This window comes from Pipra filicauda, unplaced genomic scaffold (genome assembly GCF_003945595.2).
Source record: "Pipra filicauda isolate LSUMZ 115617 unplaced genomic scaffold, ASM394559v2 scaffold211_size2331000_pilon, whole genome shotgun sequence".
Taxonomy (NCBI): domain Eukaryota; kingdom Metazoa; phylum Chordata; class Aves; order Passeriformes; family Pipridae; genus Pipra; species Pipra filicauda.
In genome coordinates this window covers 1,854,907-1,874,507 of record NW_024104323.1, presented here as the reverse complement: position 1 = coordinate 1,874,507, position 19,601 = coordinate 1,854,907, and the positions used below count along the sequence as shown (strand labels likewise).

The 19,601-nt window shown below is 48.0% G+C and overlaps 1 protein-coding gene across 1 annotated transcript in view; it reads left to right on the top strand.

Moving 5' to 3' along the window:
* TBX4 (T-box transcription factor 4) overlaps positions 1-17,661 on the top strand; it is a 29,875-nt gene extending 12,214 nt beyond the window's left edge. Inside the window, exons 3-8 of the mRNA XM_027744927.2 lie at positions 674-793; positions 2,415-2,562; positions 12,773-12,925; positions 14,939-15,027; positions 15,362-15,603; positions 17,039-17,661. Of these exons, the coding sequence (XP_027600728.2) occupies positions 674-793; positions 2,415-2,562; positions 12,773-12,925; positions 14,939-15,027; positions 15,362-15,603; positions 17,039-17,661 (1,375 nt within the window). The remainder of the gene's footprint in view (positions 1-673; positions 794-2,414; positions 2,563-12,772; positions 12,926-14,938; positions 15,028-15,361; positions 15,604-17,038) is intronic.
* Positions 17,662-19,601: the final 1,940 nt, after the last annotated feature.

Below are 19,601 nucleotides of genomic sequence, written 5' to 3'. Positions count from 1 at the left end.
CCGCTGGAGTTGGTGGTAAATCAGCGGGACGGGCGCGTTTCCGAGGGGAACTCTGCCCTGCTCCTGGCTCCAGCAGGGTTTAATGGCTGTGTGTGAATCTGGGAAATCTGGGAAGGCCCATCTGTGCCACCACCGGGTTTAACCCTCAGTCTCCCCGTGGGCTTTGGTGATCCTCAGTTTGTTGGAGGGAACTCAGGAGTAGGGACTTGGTGTCGTGGATGTTGGGATCGTGTGAATGAGGAACCTGTGTGTGCTCAGGTTCTTCAGAAGTGGAGTCAGATCTCATGGCTGTTCATGCACTTTCATGGCAGCAAGAAACCTGCAATCCTGAGGCTGCCAGAAGCTGGGTAGAACCTCCTGTACGTGTGAAGGCTCCTTGTCCAAGCCTCCCACAAAGAGGGATGTGTTGATCCCCCCCATCTCTCTGTGCATACACCTTTTCCTGGTGTCCCTCATCCATATTTGTGCTCCATTTTGCACCAGGACACTCTCTGGAAAGAGTGAGTTGAATTCAGGTGATGTACAAGCAGCAATAATGTTCTGTAGCTCATTTGTCCTTGTGTGAGTTCATCTCATGGTGGATCTGCCTTTTTGGGTACTGCTCCAAGTTTCCATCGGTTCCAGCGCTGCTCCAGGTCTCTCACTAATGTCTTAACCCTTTGCTTTTCCTAAGGAGGATGTTTCCTAGTTACAAGGTCAAAGTGACTGGAATGAACCCCAAGACCAAGTACATCTTGTTGATCGACATCGTCCCGGCTGACGATCACCGGTATAAATTCTGTGACAACAAATGGTGAGAGAACATTCCTGTTTGCCTTCTTTTCCATAAGAAAATTGCAGTTGGGTCAACCATTTGTTGTGCAGACTCAGAAACCAACACAAACACCTTCCCACGGGAGGGACGCCGACATCCCGGAGCCCTCTTTGGTGGAGCAGGGATGGAGACAAGAGCCAAGGGCTGGAAGTTAAAGCCAGGCAAACACAAAATAAAATATTACTAACAGACTAGGGGATTGACTGCTGGAACAAAGTGCTGATAAGGATGGCGAGTTGTCCATGCCTGAAGTGCTCTAGACTGGGTGTCTTTCTGGAGGAGATGCTTTAGGCCAAGCATAGGTTGCCTGGCTCTGTGTGGTGCAGGAGGGTGAAGCCACAGCCTGCATTATACCAGAGGCTGGACTGGATGATCTAACGGTCCACTTTGTTGTTCAAAATTAAGTATCTAAGTGAGTCAAGGAAAGTTATAAATTCCTTTCTTCCGTAGTAATATTTTACTTTTAGGAGAGCAGCTCTAAAGCGAAATGTGGGATGGTTCACTCAGAGCCTTTATTCTCTTCTGTTGTTCTTCCCTTCCCTGTGCCTTTGAGTGAAGCTCCATACCCAAGAGGCAGCTGTGATTTTTGCTCTCTGACAAAGGAGTTGTTTTCCCTTTGGATTTTTACCCCCCAAAGTGCCCACCAGCCTCCCTCAGTGCCACCATTCCCTGTGGTTTTCCCAAACCCTTCCACCGGCTGCTGCCTGGTGAAAAGATGAGCAATGGAAAATCTCACAGGCCTCTTAATGGGAACGAGCCTGGTGACATCCCATAAAGCAGCAATAATTCACTGGCACATTAGGGCTGCTCTAGTTTTTTTAAAAAAATCCCTTTTCTGTGTGCTTTTGTCCCGGAATGCCGCTGGGTAAGAGGAGTGGACTGAGGGTCTCTGCGCCACGGTGGCCACTTTGTGTGTTTCAAACATTAAACACGAGATGATGGATAGTTGTTAACTCTGTTTAATTGAGTTTTTGCCAGCCCTAGAGCTGTTTCCCCTTTTCCTTTTATTGCTGCTGGAAAGTTTCTTTTGTTTTTTGGTAATATTGCTTTTATTGGGGTTTTATGGGAGGAGAACAATGTGGAGTGATGAGGGCGTTGCCATTAAGTGATGTCTCATGGCTGGGTCTTGTGTCCATGAGAGCTGGTGGTGGTGGTGTGGGGCAAGGGGAGCTGGCAGAAGGGTACAAGGGCAGCACCCTGTGCCAGCACACAACTCCAGAGCAGGGAGCAGCCCCTTCCCACTGGGATAGGCTGTGGGAGTGCACCCACACTGGTACTGGTGCTCACAAGTACCTTCTCCTGGGAAGTGTGTGAGACCATCTGCCTTTGCAGAAAGGTCTTTGAAGGCTTCCAGAAACCCAGACAAGATTTCCACCTTGACCACTGCCAGTACAGAGCCCCTGCCCAAGGAAACCCCGTGTGGAGCAGGGATGGGGTCATTCTGCCAACCCCTGGAAACCCCCACGAGCAGCAGGAGCCTCCTCAAATCCCCACGTCCTTCTGTGTCCCCCTCAGGGCTGGTGGGAGGGTTGCTGGGCTGAGGTCAAGGACAAAAAGCTGTGCCTGGGAGGTGATCAAGCTGTACCCTCTGTGTCTGCAGGATGGTGGCCGGGAAGGCAGAGCCGGCCATGCCGGGCCGGCTGTACGTGCACCCCGACTCCCCGGCCACGGGGGCACACTGGATGCGCCAGCTGGTGTCCTTCCAGAAGCTCAAACTCACCAACAACCACCTGGACCCCTTTGGACATGTAAGAGAGACCTTCTGCAAGGGTTTTGGGCAGGGGTGGGCCAATCTTGTGGAAAATCCTGTGTTTTGGGAATGCAGAGGTGGGGAGCACACAGTTATCTTCTCCAGTGCATTTAATAACTCGGACCAAGGGCCCTTCCAGCCTGCCAGGAGAATGGGGGCTTAGATAAAAACATGGACTCATCTGGTGTGCACCATCTGAGCTGAAAGTCAGGTGAAAATTAACCAACCTTGGGAGGAAGGGAAGATGAAGTTTAAAATCCTTCTAAGTGTAGTGCCATCAGCTCCTCCTTAGCACCACAGGTAAGAGAGTCTAATTTGTGTCATCAAATGTGGTTTTTTAACCTGCTAACCTTTAAAGCAGCATCCCTTTGGGGGGTGAGGGGGGCTGTGAGAAGGGTGCAGAGTGTGAAGGGGTGTATCTCTTGCTCAAAATGATTGTGCATCGAGCCTCTAAAGAGCAGGTTTTCCTGCGGAGTCAATGTCCTGATGCTCCTAAAGCCACCTGGAAAGCACAACCCTAGCACGGCTGAATCAGCCTGAGATTTGTGGCTCTGACTCCAGAGGCAGGACGACCCCACAGGCTCAAAAGGCTGCTAAAAATCCAGGATTTTTGTGACTTTTGCACATTTTGAGACTCGCAAAGCGCCGCGCCGGTGCCGCGTGTCGCCGGTGCCGCGGCAGAGCCGGGCTCTGGCAGCGTGACACGGTGATAACCTGACCCTCTTCCCAACCTACTGACCCCAGGGAAACATGTGTGAGCTTCAAAGGCTCATCGGGACCGTTTAATGCCGGCCTTATTAATCACAGGCGAGCTCTCCCCTTCGCTCTCCTCCGAGGGGGGAAAAGCACCACGGAAATGAGATGAGATGAAATGAAATAATGAAATGCAACAACCGCGTTCGGGGTCACACGGTAAAAATCCCACAAACGCCCCCAGTGCCACCCTTTGGGTGCCACCCCCAGCCACCCCCAGCCTACTGAACATACACGTGGCACTCTTCCACCCCGTGTTTTTCCCCTCAGTTTTAACTCCGCAGCTTTTAATATACGACTGTTTATGTTGTAAAATGTAAACCGTAAAACACACAGGATGTGCGATGTGGCTGTAAAACAAACAGGATGTGCAGTGTTGGTTTTGCAACTTTAAACGTTTGCTTTTCCTGACTTTGTCATTTTTTTATTTTGACTGCGATTTTAAGGCTGCATTTTAACGGGGAAGATGTTTTGGGGTTGGGGTTTTTTTTCCCCCCCTCTCCCCTTTTCAGTGAACAGCCTGTTTGTCCTCCCATGAAGCCTCACTAGTGACCCAGAGGGGACTCTGGTTTGGGGTTTGGGGTTATACCTGCTCCAGGTGAGCCCTGCTCAGTGCTCTCAGGCCATGCCCACAGCCCAGCACATTCCCTATGTTTTCATGTTGGGAAGATGCCTGAGATAACCTATTTTGAGTGCCCATTTTGCTGTTCAGTTCAGGCATGGACAACCTGCCTGGCTAAATGGGGTTGAGACCATTCTCAGACATCTCCTTTTTAGGCTTCTAAATTAATCATCTGCTTTAGAGACGTGGTGCTCCACTTCTGTTGTGCAAATGGAGGAGAGCTGGACTCTGCACCAGGAGAGTGGGAATCCTCCCATCAGTTCTGGCTGAGGACTGCTCTGCTGTTGCAGGGGTGGCTGATGTCCTGTCCCTGGATGGGCAGTGCCTGCCCGGCGCAGTCCCACGAAGGAATAATAACAGCTTCTCATTTCTAGGAATTTGTTCCCAGTGACTGCAAACACTTTCTTGAAGCTCCCTAGGAAAAACAAGTTGGGAAAGCCACAGGGTTTGTTTGCCTTCCCGTGAGCCAGCAGAGCCTGCCTGTGCTTCCTTTTGTCTCTGATTTCCTCCAAACCTCAAAACCACGCTGGGGGAGGATTTCTGCAGGCTTGGCTGGTGATTTTTTCGGTGTGTGAGCTGTGCTGGGTCACCCCCCTGGCACCCTCAGCCACTGCAGGCTCCTGAAGGTGTCGTGGCACTGGGCTCCCTGCCTGGGACACATCCCTCTGAGCCTGGCTCCTGCACTCCTGGGGTGTTACCTGAGAGACAGGCAGGCAGGAAATTCCCATTATTCCACTGGATTCATTGATGAACCAACCCATCAGACCATGCCCTGGGTGCGTGTGCTCTAATAGCTGCTTAACAGCGGGGGCAGGCAGCCCCACGGAGTTCATAAAGACAAGTGTAGGCACATTTAAGGCTTAAAATAAGTAAGTTAAACAGCTTAATTAATAAGCTGTGGAGCTGAAGCCCTCGCTGCAATCCACGGAATTAGATTGGAGATTATTTACCGTGCTGGGGATGTGGGAAAGCCTCTCTCTGTGACACCCAACCCATAGCCCAGCCACCAGCCCTTCCTCTCCAGCCCCACAAACCCCACTCCTGCTGCTTCCCCTGGCCCCTTATCTGTTGTGGTAAATCATTACTTACAGTCAGAGGCACGGGAGGCATTTTTCACTGTAGGACTGAGCAGATTTGATATAAGATTTAATTCAGAGCTCTGTAATCTGCCTCAAACCCCACCAGCTGAGCAGGTTTTGTGGCAGGTAAGCCTGTGCCCAGCTCACACAGCACAGCCTGGAAACGTGGGTTGTATATTTTGCTCCGGGGGGATTTTTCATCCATGAAAGGCTTCTTTCACACCAGGCTTAACAACTGAGAAACGCTCGTGTTGAGAATGGATTAAGAAATCAGCAGCCGCTGTAACGTTTAGCTGCAGCAGGGTCCATCTGATCCCAAAGAAAGCATTGTAAGCCACCCCTGCTCGGAGTGAAATCTGAATTTATGTATTTTCAAAGCTTTACATGCAGAGATAATCAGCCTGATAGAGCCTCTGATTTACGTGGGGCCGGTGAGTGATTATGGGCATTAGGGATTGTGGCAGAGCTGGTGCTTCGCCCTCTAATGCCACGGGGATACCAGAGATGAAAATAATCCTGTGAGTGTCAGCGAGGGTGGCACACCCCTTCTCCTGCCTGGGAAATGCCTGGCTGTGTTTTCCAGGTGAAAAACGGGAGTGATTCCGTGGTGAGCCAGGTCATATCCTTGCAAGTGCCGACAGATCATTGGGTAATCACAGCCTGCACAAAAATCAGCTCTGCATTGGAAAGGAGAATGTAGCACTTGGATTTCTTTAGAAGGTTGGTTCAGGGCCCACGGGGGAATATCAAGGGAGCATCTCCTCAGTGATAAACACCCATGGATGGAATTCCACCTTCTTCAGAGGACTGAAGTATGTAAACAGTGAGAGGAAGAAGGTGCCCGTGAGATCGTCCTTATGGAGCTTGGGGCAGGTGGAGGGTGCTCAGGGTGGGGGTGAAGCTGCTGAAGGGGTGTGGAGGAATTGCTGAGGGGCTCCAGCTTGGACCTGCAGTGAGGTTGTTGTGTCAATGGCACATAATTATGTGCATGGAGGTACTTAATCTATATAAAGGTATTTAATATATATAAAGATACTCAATATCCCTTGAGGGACGGTGAGATGAGCAGTGAGAGCCACAAAGAGGGTTAAACAGCATCCCTGAACACAGGAGGTGCTGCAAAGAAGCAGAGGCTGTTAATTAGGGCCGGCTTTAATTTGGTTTTACACTGTGTACATGACAGGGAGGACATGAGGACACTGCAGGACTGGCCATGAGGAGTCTCAGCTTTAGGGAAGGACATCAGGTTGGTGGCTCTGGACATGTGCTGGCAGTGCAGGATCTTTCCCCAGAGGACCTTTGGAATGGGGTTTCAGTGTCCAGAGGAGCTGGATGGCCGCTCTGAGGGAAGCCCATCTCACCAGATGTGATACAGCTGGGAGAAAACCTTGCAGCTTCACACCCAGGTCCCCTCTTTTCCTGGTTTTAGGCAGGCTGGGAATACTCAGGGTCAGGAAAGGCTGGAAAACAGCAGCAGAGCAAGTGCATCCCATCAGGGGGTTGTGCTTTTGTTGTTGCTGTTGCTGTCAGTGACTCCACTGAAATGAAGCCTCTGCCAGAGGACTTGTCTGTTCCTGGGCTCCTGCAGCCAGGCCGGCTTGGAAAGGGAGAGAGCAGCACCTCAGGATCTCTGGCAGGCTCCAGCTGGGACCAGATCAACTGGTAAAGGTTTTGTTCAAAAAAAAAATAGAAATATAAAGAATATATAGATATCTTCCAGAATATGTAAAGGTATTCCTGCAGGGAAAACCGAAAAGAAGACAAGTAATGAATGAAGATTAGAAGTGGAGGTTGTGACAAATAACAGTGGATATTTATCATTTAATCCCCCCAACACAGTATTGCTGAGCTTGGTTTTGTTACCTCCCTCCCCCCCTCCTTGGCTGCTGATGGTGCCTTTTAATTGCCATAATGTGCTTTGTCTGCTTTTAAAATACAGCTTTTGTTTTAGTTTCTGAGATGTAACCCAGTGAGGTTTAAAGCTGCAGGATATTATAGAGGGCTGGTCACTTTTGATAGCATTTTAAGGGATACTCCTGGTTTTCCTGACCCAGATCTGCTACTTACTGGCTTTACCCTTTAACGCTGATGAGTTTGTTATTTCTCTCCAGATTTAATATTTGCACACTTGGTTTTATTTGATTATCACTGAAAGACTTAATTTTTCTCCAAGTCTTGGGGTTTCCTTTCCATTTTTCCATTAATTTTTCTGTCTGTGCTTGTCAGGAGCACTCAGGCCCCTTAATGAGCTTCATGTCCTACCAATCTTGCAAAACCCTCGTTTTTATTTATAATTTTTGTTTTATTTGTTTGCTTTATGACTTGTGGCCAAGCAGTTTCCTCTCGGGTGCTGGTATGAGGTTTATGTGCTGCCTTGGCAGCAGCTCCACCTTGGCCCTGCTGGATTTTCCAGAGGGATGGATGGATGGAGGGATGGATGGAGGGATGGATGGATGGGGCCATGGCAGCTCCCAGGGGAAATCCTGCCTGCACTATCCTGTAGCAAGAAAGCATTTCATATCCTTTTTCTCAGCTGAAGATTTCTTACTCTCATATATATATATGTATTTTTATTTATGTATTTATCTATTTATTTATTTAATATACATTTATTTTATATGTGAAATTTCTTTTACTTATATATATTTATAAGATATCTTATTAATATATATGATTTCTTATATATACATAAGGAATTTATGCAATATATATTTTTCTTTTCTTTATATTGAAAAATAGGAAATAGGTGAGAATTTTATATATATATGTACATATATGTATACACATTCACCCATTTATAAGTATATATATAATATATTTTTTTATATATAGAGAGAGTAGATATATAATATATATTATATTTAATGTATATATAATATAATATTATATAATATTATATTATATATATTATATATATTATATATGTTATCTATATTATATATGTTATCTATATTATATATATATAAATAAATCTCTCCCAATACTAACAAACTTTTTTCTCAATCCATTTAAACTTGAAAAAGCCCTTTTGTCCAGCCCTAAATTTGCAGACAATTTTTTTTTTTTGTTGGAGCATCACTCATCCTTCTGCCAAAAGAATATCCATGAAAATTTTATTTTCTTCTTTTTTTTTCATTTCCCCCCCCCCCATCCATTTTAGGCAATGTCTCACAGCTGATCAGAGCAATGGTGGTGCCCAAATAAATTATAAAGTCCGATGTGGAGTTTTACATCCTGGAATGGTGTCCCAGTCTGGGGTGGGATCTGGCCTGGAGAAGGTCAAGGGAAGAGGTCACTTTGTGTCCAGGGGTGACAGGAGGGCAGGTGACACCAGGGGGGGTCACACGCTGGGGTGTCCCAGAATATCCCACCTGGGCTCCTCCCTCACCTGCCCATTCCCAAACAAACCCTCCCGTGCCAGAGTGGAGGTGGAAATCACACCAAAGCTCCATCCCAAGGCCAGGAAACACCACAGTGAATTCCAGCTGATGTTGGATGGAAAAGAACCAGGGGAGGGGAAAAAAAAAGAAAAAAACCAGAAATCCCATCTTTGGCCACCTCGTAAGAAACTATTTGTCTGAGCTCGTGTTGAATGTTTTCCCAGGATTTTCCAGCCTTTCTTTTATTCCTCGCTCTGTGGATTGCCAGGACAAATGTGCGGGTTTGGGAGGCTCCTTTGCCGGAGCCTGGATGGATTCAGGGCTGGAATCAGGGCTGGAATCAGGGCTGGAAAGAACCCTGTCCTGGGTCTGTGGGGCTGCAGCCCTGTCCTGCCTTTGGGCAGAGTGGGGTGAATCCTTCCCTGGAGATGTGTGAAAATGGATTCAGGGGATTTTAGAGCTCATGATTTTGCTGCTGTAAGAGGGTGTCTGAATATATTTGGTTTTATTTGGTTGAGCTGGAGGATCTCGAGGGTCTCTTCCAACCTAAAGGACGGTATGATTTTAATTACTATGATTTTAATTACTTGCTTTGGGGTGAGGTGTCCCTGTGAGCTCCAGGGGGGGATGTGATCCCACCATCTTCCCTGGACACACCCTGTTCATCCTGGGCAGCACAGGTGCTGACAGGGGCATCCCCAAACCAATCACTCCTCAAGAAAACTGCAGTTTGGGATGGTTTGCACCATCAAATGCTCTAAATATTGATGGAGGTGCTCTGCAGAGGGTTGTGATCCTGCAGAGCCTCTTTGATTAACACACCGAGGTATTTTTATGCAGAAAAACTGAATCCTCAGGTTTTTGTTCTGCTCAGTGTCCCGGTGTGGGACCAGGGCCAGCCTCGGCTCAAAGGCTTTTTCACTTTGAAAGAATAGAGGGAAGGAAGAAAGGAGCAGAAAATATATATTAAAACACAAGATTTTATATTAGTTATGTGATCCCCCGGGACTGACCATAAAATTATGTGGCTTTTTCGTAGCCGTTTACTGTTCAATATAAAAAGGGCAGTTGCCATGGCAACCCCTGCATCGTGTGACATCCGATACCTTGGCAGAACAGGGAGAGCTCTTAAATCAACTCCCCGAATTTCATAGGAGAGTAAATACATTTTCCTGGTGATTTCAGGGCAGGTTTGCACTGTCACGAGGAATGTGGCACCGTCACCCCGCTCGGTTTGTGGCCTTTGGGCCCCATCCTGCACACTGGCAAAAGCCTCCTGATTGGAGGGTTCTGGTTGGGATATCTGTTTGATTTACCACTTGTCGGTTTGGTTTGGTTTGGGTTTTAATATGAAAAAAAATTGTTCATTCATATTTATTATTTTTGTTATTTTTATTTATTTATTGATGTCTGAACTGTTCCTTTTGTGAGCAAATAGACAAGATCCCCAAGCTGCAGTGAGAGGCTTCCCTTTCCTAAGCGTGTCTCAGTGCTGCTCAGGAAACACCCTTTTCCCATTTCCCTCCCTAATTTTATACCCTTGCCTTTTATCACGTTCTAACCAATACACCAGCAGCTATTTTCAGCAGCAAGACGAGGCAATGCTGCTTCTTTTTCATCAGCCAAACTATTTCAAACTTTGTACTGAAAACCACATAAAAATGGGTGTGACAGTGTCTGACACTGAGTTAATCTCCCCATGACCTTGCAATGAGAAAGGTAAGTGCAGGAAAAAATATAAAGTCACTCTTTTAGCATAATCTCGGAGGCTGAGGGCTCTGTCCCATCAATTAAAATACTTCTCATTTTTGACACAGTTCTTGGAGTTCATCTTTCTGCTGATCTCCATCGTCAGGGCGGAATTTACGTTCATTTTGTGTATTTTTAGCCAGTGACCAGTTTTCCAACAGCAGCCTTGAAAACTATTTAGCCTGAATTGCTGGCATTTGGCTTTGCGCTGACCCGGTGTTTTGGAGCCAGAGATCATTTTTTTTTGGATGGTTTGGAGGGATTTGGGATGCACGGGACTCACCCCAGGCACAGGGGAGGAGGGTGTGTGTGCAGAAATGTGTGTGTCTGTGAAATGTGGGGTTTATGTGGACAGTGGTTCCCAAAATATGTGGGAAATCCCCCCGTGCAGCCGCAGGGGAGCACAGGGAAGCATCCAAAGCAGTACCACGACTCTCCATTTTCAACCTTGTAAGTGTAATTGCTAAATTAAGCCATTTAGGGGGTTTTTTTCCACCCCACAAACAGATATCAAGCAGTTCATGATGAACCTCCAGGCAGGTCTGCAGGCACAGCTGTAACTTTGAGCATCTGTCAAAAATCCTTTCCTGAATTCTTTTATTATGCTCCAAGAAGTAATAATCTGTTCATTTTGGAAATTGTTTGGACTTCTTGAATTTGAAGATGTTATTTATATATAAATATATGTACATATATGTATTTAAAGGGGTTGTAGCCCAGTTGATACCTCTTTGGAGGGGGAATATGGACTATTTTTACAGAGTGTATCTAAACCTAGTGTTCTGATTTTCCCTTTGGAAATCTCAGTTTGTTTTCTTCATCCCGAAGTTGAGTTGCTCAAACTCTGGGGACCCATCACCTGACCTGGGACAGGCAGTGAGGATCCCTCAGCACACCCCAGCTTTTGCTCCAGACAACCATTGTTTATCAGCTTGGCTCAGCTCTTAATTATTGAAAATTAAAATGTCCCCTCTTGTGACAGTCCTGTCCCTCTGGTGTTACTGCCTTGGCTTTGTTTTACGAGTGGCTGATACATGAAAGCAGAGAAAAGGCTCCAACCCAAAACCTGAGCCGACCCTCTCAGATCTACACCCTGCCCATCAACGGCCACAAAGTGCTTAAGAGACTCGATGCAAAGCTGATAAAATGCCAAAAATTCCTGGTTCTCCCTCTTGGGGAGCAGGGAGGGTTGTCTGGAAAACGTCAACAATAAAAATTGCATTTAAGTGGTGTATAATGCAGCTGCTACTGTGGGCAGAGCGACGTGCAGGCAGATGAAGGGCTTTAAAGAGCACAAGCTCCATACACTGTCTCCCATCCCGGCTGGAGCTGCCACTGGGAGCTCTCCTTGGGGTGGGAGTCAGGTAGAAAGGGTTCCTGAACACAAAATTCTTCTGTTTCTTAGTAATTCTCATTCGAAATTGGCTAAATCCTCAATTAGTGTGAACTGACTCTGCTCTGTTGCATTGTGGACATCCACCCATCCATCCACCCATCCTTCCATCCATTCATCCATCTATCCATAGATCCATCCATCCACCCACCCATTTATTTACCACCAGGGGAAGACACCACCCGTCCCAATGTTCCCTCCTTGGCCCTTTTCCTGTGTCCCTGTAGGGGACAGACGTGTCCTTGCAGCTGCTTTGGGTGCCCCAGGGGTGACAGCCTGGCTGGAGACCCCCTCTCCTGCAGGACCAGCCGGGCTCAATTAGCCCATTTGGGACAGAAAAAAAGAGATGGAAAGGGATTACGCCAAGAAAGCCAGAAAGCAGTATTTCTTCTTTGCCCAGTAGAAGGAATAAAGGCTTTTCTTAAAACCATCCCACTTCTTAAAAGAAATTCCATTTCTCGAAGCCGTTTTCATCTGGCACATCCCTCCTTTGTGGGAGCTCAGTGCTGCAGGGCCAGGCTGGGATGGGCTGGGCAGCCCCTCTCAGCCCCATTAGCTCCATCTGAGGACCCTGTGCTGCCCTGAGCCATAAAAAAAATCCCCAGGCTGGGTCCTGCCTTTCCCTCACCAGGCCTCGAGAAGGGGCAGGAGCCGTGGGGTGGCTGCGAGGGGTGCCCAGACCCTGCCACCCACACGCGGCCACTCCACAAGCAGCAGGAAAAAACAAATCTGCCCCTTTTGTAGTTTTCTTTTACCAGCAGATAAAAAAAACCCCAAGGCTTTCTAGTTTTCTTTCCCCCTGTGGTTTCTGTGTTGTTGTTTTTTTTTCCCCCTGCTAAACTGTGTATTTTTCAGCTCAGTAAAGTATTTACTGGGGATCTTTACAGAGCAGTCTGCTGGTGAATTATATATTGTACAGCTTCAGTGTGAGCTGGGGGAAAAAAATGATGGCATTTTTTCCACCCAGACTGGCTATCCAATAGCAATAGGAAAATGAAAGTTTACCAGGAAAGCTTTAAGTTCAGTCCTGCTTGCCAGAGCAGCAGATACCTTTTCTGTCTTGGTTCATGTGCATTTATACAAAGAGATTTTTCCCTTCTAACTCGCAAGCAAAGCTAGAGCTGAGCCCTGGTGGGCTCTGGGTCCTGCTTGGAAAGTCTGGTGAACAGCTATGGCTTGTCTTTTTTATTTTTTTAAATGGATTTCTTACTTTGGCACCGATTGTTTTCCAGATCATCCTTAATTCAATGCATAAATACCAACCACGGCTGCACATCGTGAAGGCGGACGAGAACAATGCTTTTGGCTCCAAGAACACAGCCTTCTGCACCCACGTCTTCCCAGAGACATCCTTCATATCAGTCACCTCCTACCAGAATCACAAGGTAGTGTGATTTTTTTTTTTTTTTGGCCTTTTTTTTTTTGGCCTTTTTGGGCTAAAAGTGCTTCGTTTCTGGTCAGGGGCTTTGTAACTCACAGTGAGAGGATCTTCCCCACTGCAGCCACACAGTGCTGTGCTTTGGTGAGTGGGATCTGCCTGCTTGGAGGGAGGGGGAGAGCCTGTTATGCTGCTTTAAAAGACAATTTTCCTCCCTGGCACCAAGCACGAGAGATGAGCCAGAGGATGCAGCTCCAGAACATCCCTGGTAACAATATTTTGGCAGACCCTGCGTATCCAGACTCTGATGAATCGCTGTGCTCACAGTGCTGGGGTGTCATTCAAACAGCAAAGCACATCTCATAATGACCAGCAAAGCTTGCCCATAAATCTGCAGTGCAAAGTAATTTCGGTGTGTGTGTGTTTAGTGAGACATACGTGGAGTGTGACCATAAAAACACCGGCGCTGCAGTTTGCACGTGAAGGCAGGAGGGGTTGGGGGGGTTTGGGGTAGTTTTTGGGGGGATATAAAGTACAAAGGGCTCAGTTCTGTGCTGGGGGGGTGTGCTGGGGTCTGGTTTCTCTCCTGGTTTCAGGGTGTTGGCAGTGGGGGCCATGGGCAGCATCCTGAGGGTTTTCCCAGCCCAGGTTCCCAGCAGGACTGAGCAGTGGGACAGTAAATTGTCACCTCCCTGTGGCACTGTCACCAGGGCAGGGAGAGGGGACGATGACAGGCAGGGATGGCAAGGCTCTGGATTCTATCCTGCTACTGCTCTGCCTGCCTTTGCTCCCACTCCCAGGCAGTTTTCCTAATGGTAAAGCCCAACTGTGGGGTTGTTTGAGGATGAATTGGGATTTTTAAAGTGCATCAGGGTTCATAACTAAAGGCACAGAGTGAGGTGGCACTGCTGGAGCCCTCCTGTCACCCCCAAACCTGCCCTGGGTTACTGTGCCACCTCCTTCTCTACACATTCATAGGAAAATCCTACAGGAACAGGAACAAGTGTGAAATTCTTCCTCCCCAATAACCTGACCAGAGCTTTTCCTCTCAAGCAGGATGCCTGTGTGCCCTTTGATGCCTGAAGCACAGAGTCCTTGCAAAAATTCTGCAATTAGTGAGCTAATTAGGAGACTCAGAGCAGAAATATGGATGTGAGTGTTATGGTAAGGCAGGGGAGGAAAAAGTGCCCATTAGGACACTGAAGTGAATCCTGTTAGAAAAGTTGTAGCTGTTGGTGTAAAACGACCAGTTGCCCAAACATGGTTAACCAAAAAGAAGTTATATTTAATATGTACTTAAATTAAAATGTCTGGTGTCAATAGTGCCTTTCATCCCTAAGGTTCCCAAAGTGCTTCATAAACTTCTTACTCCCACTGTCACTGCTGTACAGCTGGTTCTGGGGGGGGGTGTAGGTGGGTGGCAGCACAGGGTGGACAATTCAAAACCTGGTCTGGGCATGTCTTTTAGAAGAAACAAATCACTGAACTGTTTTTAGCTCAGAAATACCCTCCTGGCAAGAAGTGTTGTTGCAAATAATTGTCTTCCTAAAGAAAAAAAAAAAGACAGTCTGGGTGACTGTGGGCTCCCAGAGGTGGGAAGCTGAGGACAGAGGCAGTGAGGAAGGTGTGAGTGTTCGCCCCAAATCCCCTCCTGGCTGGATGAGGCACAAGGAGGGACCGACGCCCTGATTCTGCTCGTGTCAGAGGAAAACTACGGTCACTAAATAACAAAATGAAGTCAGGATGCACAAACCTGCTGTCAGGCAGTGGGTTCAGAAGGATCCTACACTTGCTGTGGTTCATCAGCTGCTTGGGAGCTTCCCTGGAGCCTTTTAAATCAGACAAATATATTCTCTCTATCAAGAGCCCAGACTAAGAACACAAGGCCCAGAATAAGGTCTAGACTTATTCACAGGGTGTCACACAGGACGGGGCACCTCGACCACCACCTCAGCCCTGCTGCTCTTTTTTGGTGTGACCTGCTTTCAAACACTTCACCCTTGGTTTTGTTCTTTTAAAGATAACGCAGCTGAAAATCGAGAACAACCCCTTTGCCAAGGGATTCCGGGGCAGCGACGACAGCGACCTGCGCGTGGCTCGGCTGCAAAGGTACGGCCGGGCAGCACCAGGGGCCCTCCTTGGCCTGCTCCCCGTGGGCTGCACCTCTCTGGAGAAGCACTTAGGAGGTGCCTGTGCCATGGGGCACCACGTGCTTGAGGGCACCGGGGCTTTTGATGCCATTTATACCCCCAAAAATCTTTTCCTGTCAGTCGGTGACACACTCTGTGTGTTATTTGCCCACACCCAGAGGGGGGTGATGAGTTCATCGTGTTAGGCAAAGGGTGGTGAAGTCATTGGAGATTGCTCTAGGGAAGCCAAACTAATATTTCATCATTCTGTTGATGGCTGTACAACCAGTAATAATTTTTCTCACTTCTTTCAGCAAAGAATATCCAGTAATTTCCAAGAGCATTATGAGGCAGAGGTTGGTGTCCAGTCATGGCCAGCTTTCAACAAAGCCAGATGTGAACCCACTTCATGGCAATCACCAGACCCTTCAGCATTATCAGTATGAGAATGGTGCTCACATGCAATTTGCAGCTTCGGATACTCAAGACCTGCCACTCAACACCTTCACAGCACAGAGAGATTCAGGGCTCTTCTACCATTGCCTAAAGAGAAGAGGTAATTCGAGTTTACAGCTGGAAAAGTATTACAGCACTTAAACCTGAGAGTGTGAGCACTGAAAGCTTGTGGCTGACTCTGACTGGGTTTGGATGGGTCTCTTGGGCCTTGATCTTTAAGGATACCAGTGTGATCAAAGTGTTTTGGAGGATCAGGAACCAAGAGCTGGCATCTGGGGCAGTTATCAGTGGTTTTGTCCCATAGAAAGTAAATTCAGACTCTTGAGTCAGAGCTGAAAAAATTAATTAGAATGTGTAATTTAAATGGCATGAAGCTTTGCTGGAAAATTATCCACTGTTAGGATCAGCTGAATTAAAAATTGTCTGTAAGGGGCCATTGGCATTAACAAAGTTCTGCACGTTCAGCACTTTCCGAGACAAAGCCATCAGCAATTCTCTCAGTGTCTGCAGACTAGTGGGACTGTGGAAGCTGTTTATAAGCAGCCCTTTCCTCCTATCCACCAGTTCTCAAGTTTAAGTGAGCTGTGACTACATTCTCTTCCTTTCAATCCAGCATCAGATGAGATCACTGCATGTTTTAAGTTAAACAGAAAAGTTTTGCACAGGAAAAAAAAAAAAAACAACCTTCTATTTGCATGTCTCATTGCTTGCTAATTTATTTAAGCTGTGAGAACCCTCTGATCGTGGCCGAACGAAGAATCCAACAGCACCAGTAATGAGGGCTGCGAGGCAAACGCGGAGTTTTAGCAGATGTTTAATCTGCAGATGAATTCACTAATTCATCCAAAGAATATTCCTAATAACTAACAGGAAGCTGCTGGTAAACACGGCCATGGTCCCCACAAGCTGTAGGAGAGGGGCTACGGCTCTTCCCTCCCTGTAAAGCTGAGGAAGGGCTATTGACTGGGAAAGGGCTCCTTTTATCTGGAAATATTTCTGCAGCTTTTGACACGAATATCTGGGAAATGTAGAGTCGTTTTTGCAATGACAGGAAGGCAGGCTGCGATAAGACCCTCTAAGAGACTTCTTGAATTTGTCAGGAGGGACCCCGCAGGAGTGTCAGGGACCTCTGTTATCTGGATGAACGTGAAGTAATCCCTGATGTGAGAAGAGTAGCCCAAGTCCCTCACTTAACCTGACAAATGTCACCAGAACGCTTTGAGGCCAGGGGGGATTAGCCTGACATTTGCAGCACAATGTCTTTTTGATGCTGTACATTGTTTTCCCAAACTCAAAGGGTTTAACCGGATTAATCTGAGAAAAGAGCAGCAGTTCAGTGGAATAACCGCAGTTGCTTCCAAGGGGACTCCATAAACTCCACAAACCCAGCCCAGGCTCCCAGTAGGTCTCTGCTAAACCCATCGTTCCTGACTGTGCGTTTTTGTGCATTTAGCAGCAGGAGCTGCTCCTGACTGTGCATTTTTGTGCACTTTGCAGCAGGAGCTGCTCCTGACTGTGCATTTTTGTGTCCGCAGAAAGCGCCCGGCACCTGGACCTGCCCTGCAAACGCTCCTACCTGGAAGCCTCGTCCTCCGTGGGGGACGATCACTATTTCCGTTCCCCGCCGCCCTACGAGCAGCAGATGCTGAGCCCGTCCTACTGCAGCGAGGTGGCCCCGAGGGAGGCCTGCATGTACTCTGGGGCCGGGGCCGACATCGCCGGGGTCTCGGCGGTCGACGACCTGCCCCCCCCGCCCCCCCCGCTGGGCTGCAACATGTGGACTTCAGTCGCACCTTACACCAGCTACAGCGTTCAGACAATGGAAACTGTGCCCTACCAGCCCTTCCCTCCTCACTTCCCCGCCGCCCCCATGATGCCGCGGCTCCCGGCCATCGCGGGCCAGGGCTCGCAGCCGCCGGGGAACGGCCACTTCAGCGTCTACAACCAGCTGTCCCAGTCTCAGGTCCGGGAGCGCGTCCCCGCGCCGTCCTTCCCGAGGGAGCGGGTGCACCCGTCCGTGTGCGAGAGGAAACCCCCCTCTCCGCACCTCAACGCGGCCAACGAGTTCCTGTACTCACAGAGCTTCTCCCTGTCCAGGGAGTCGTCGCTGCAGTATCATTCAGGGATGGGGACTGTGGAGAACTGGACTGATGGGTGACTCCCGGGGCTGCAGCCAACGTTCCTGCTCCAGGACAGTGTTCAATCAGTGTTGATACCTGTGGGTAACTTGCACTTCGGGGAGACAAATGTGCATTTCCAGAGGGATTTGTGTGGGTGAAGAGCTTGTATCTTCAGGCACACAGAGAGTTACATCTCCTGTCTCAGTGGGCTGGATCCATCAGGCTCTTACTGACTCCCAAATAAATTAATTCTCGCGTCTTCATCCAGTAGAAACCACCTTCACGACTAACAAGAGACGCAGCCGGTCATTCCCTTTTGCTTGTGATCTCAAACATCACAAGCAAATTTTGGCTATTTGGGAAAAACATGAGCTTCGCTTTTACGGTTCATGAAGTCGAAACATCCCAAAACTCGAAGGAAAACAAGCCGCCCGTTTGGTTGTGCAGCTCCAGGACTGCCGTGGCAGCGCTTCTTTAGGCTCTTTTGATCCGTAGGAATCGCTCCTGCCTCTGGAAGTGCCGTGGGGGCGCGAGGGCCAGCGGGGGGGATCGCTGTGGGGTCAGGGAGCTGCGGTGCCAGCGGTGCCTCCCCGGCACAGCGCAGGGCTCGTGCCACGGCGAGGAGAGGAGAAGGCACCGATGCACAAATGTCTCTTCTTCCCCCCACACCACCATGGGTGGTGGCTGTGGGCAGTGAAGAAGTGAAGTGTTTCGCCCGAGGCCGAAGAGCAGATTAGTTGCAGCGTTAGGAACAGCCCCAGTGTCTTCAGGCTCCCATCCCTTGATTGAATCACACTTGCTTTATTGCAATATATTTATGAAGTTTAAGCTTAAGACTCGCTAATACTTTCCAGAAACGATTTCTGTATCTGCTGGTCCTTGATTTCTTCGCTATTCAGCTGAAATGTGCCTTTTGTGCTATGTTTTTTTTTTTTCTCTTTTAAACTCACTCAGAACATTTCCTTTATGGTGGGGTGGGGTGGGAAGAGCTCCCACCCCATGCCAGGCCTTCCAGTGTACAAATCTTTGTAGAACAGGTAAAAAGCTGTAACCAGTGTATCCATTGCTCCTGCTCTTTATGGAGCAAGTCTCTTGAACTGACTCCTCCAGCACTGGCTTTGCCCACTGGGGTGTCCCCGGGAGGGAACAGGTTGGTGAGGTGGGAATTGGTCACGGGTTGGACTCGATGATCGCAGAGGTCTTTTCCAACCTAAACAATTCTGTAAGGAGGGATCACTTGCCTGGCACTCATGTGGGGAAACAAGTGGAATCCTTTCTGGAACAAAACTCCCACTGCCTTCACCCCCAGAGCTCCTGGGCAGGGATGTGTCCGTGTCCATCCCGCCGAGCTCCACAGGATGGTGACGCTGAGGGGATCCAGGAGTTTGGTTCCACCAAAGAGCACAACATTCCAGCCTTAGTCATGCACAGTGGGTTTGGGTTTTTTCCCCCCACTGCTTCCCAAATGGGCAAAGGCAAAGAGCTGAAATCCAAGTTTGGAAGTCGGGAGGTACTTGTGTGTTTGGGTGAATCCATTCCAAGGAAGGGGCTGATGGATGAGGGCCCTGAGGCCACCACAGTGGGTCCCGTTTCCACCAGGACAGTCCCATACCCCCATTCAGCAGCTGATGTGTGTGACTGGTGTGGATTTTGTAACCAGGATTTGGAAATCACTACAATTTTTGCATGCTGAATAGCTATTTATATACATATATATTTTATATATATATATATATAAAGATATATATATATCACAAATGCAGGCCACATGTCCAATTCAGCTTTGCTTTTTACGAATGAAATACTTAATAAAAATGAATGTTGCAAGGTTTGTTTTTTTTTTTTTTTTTGAAAGACATCTATTTAAGATTTTTTTGTTTTTTGTTACACACCTCTGATGTAAAAACTAAGAACTGGTTAGACGAAAAAACATATATACTACAGATAAATCTTTATTAGAAACCACATTAGATACAGG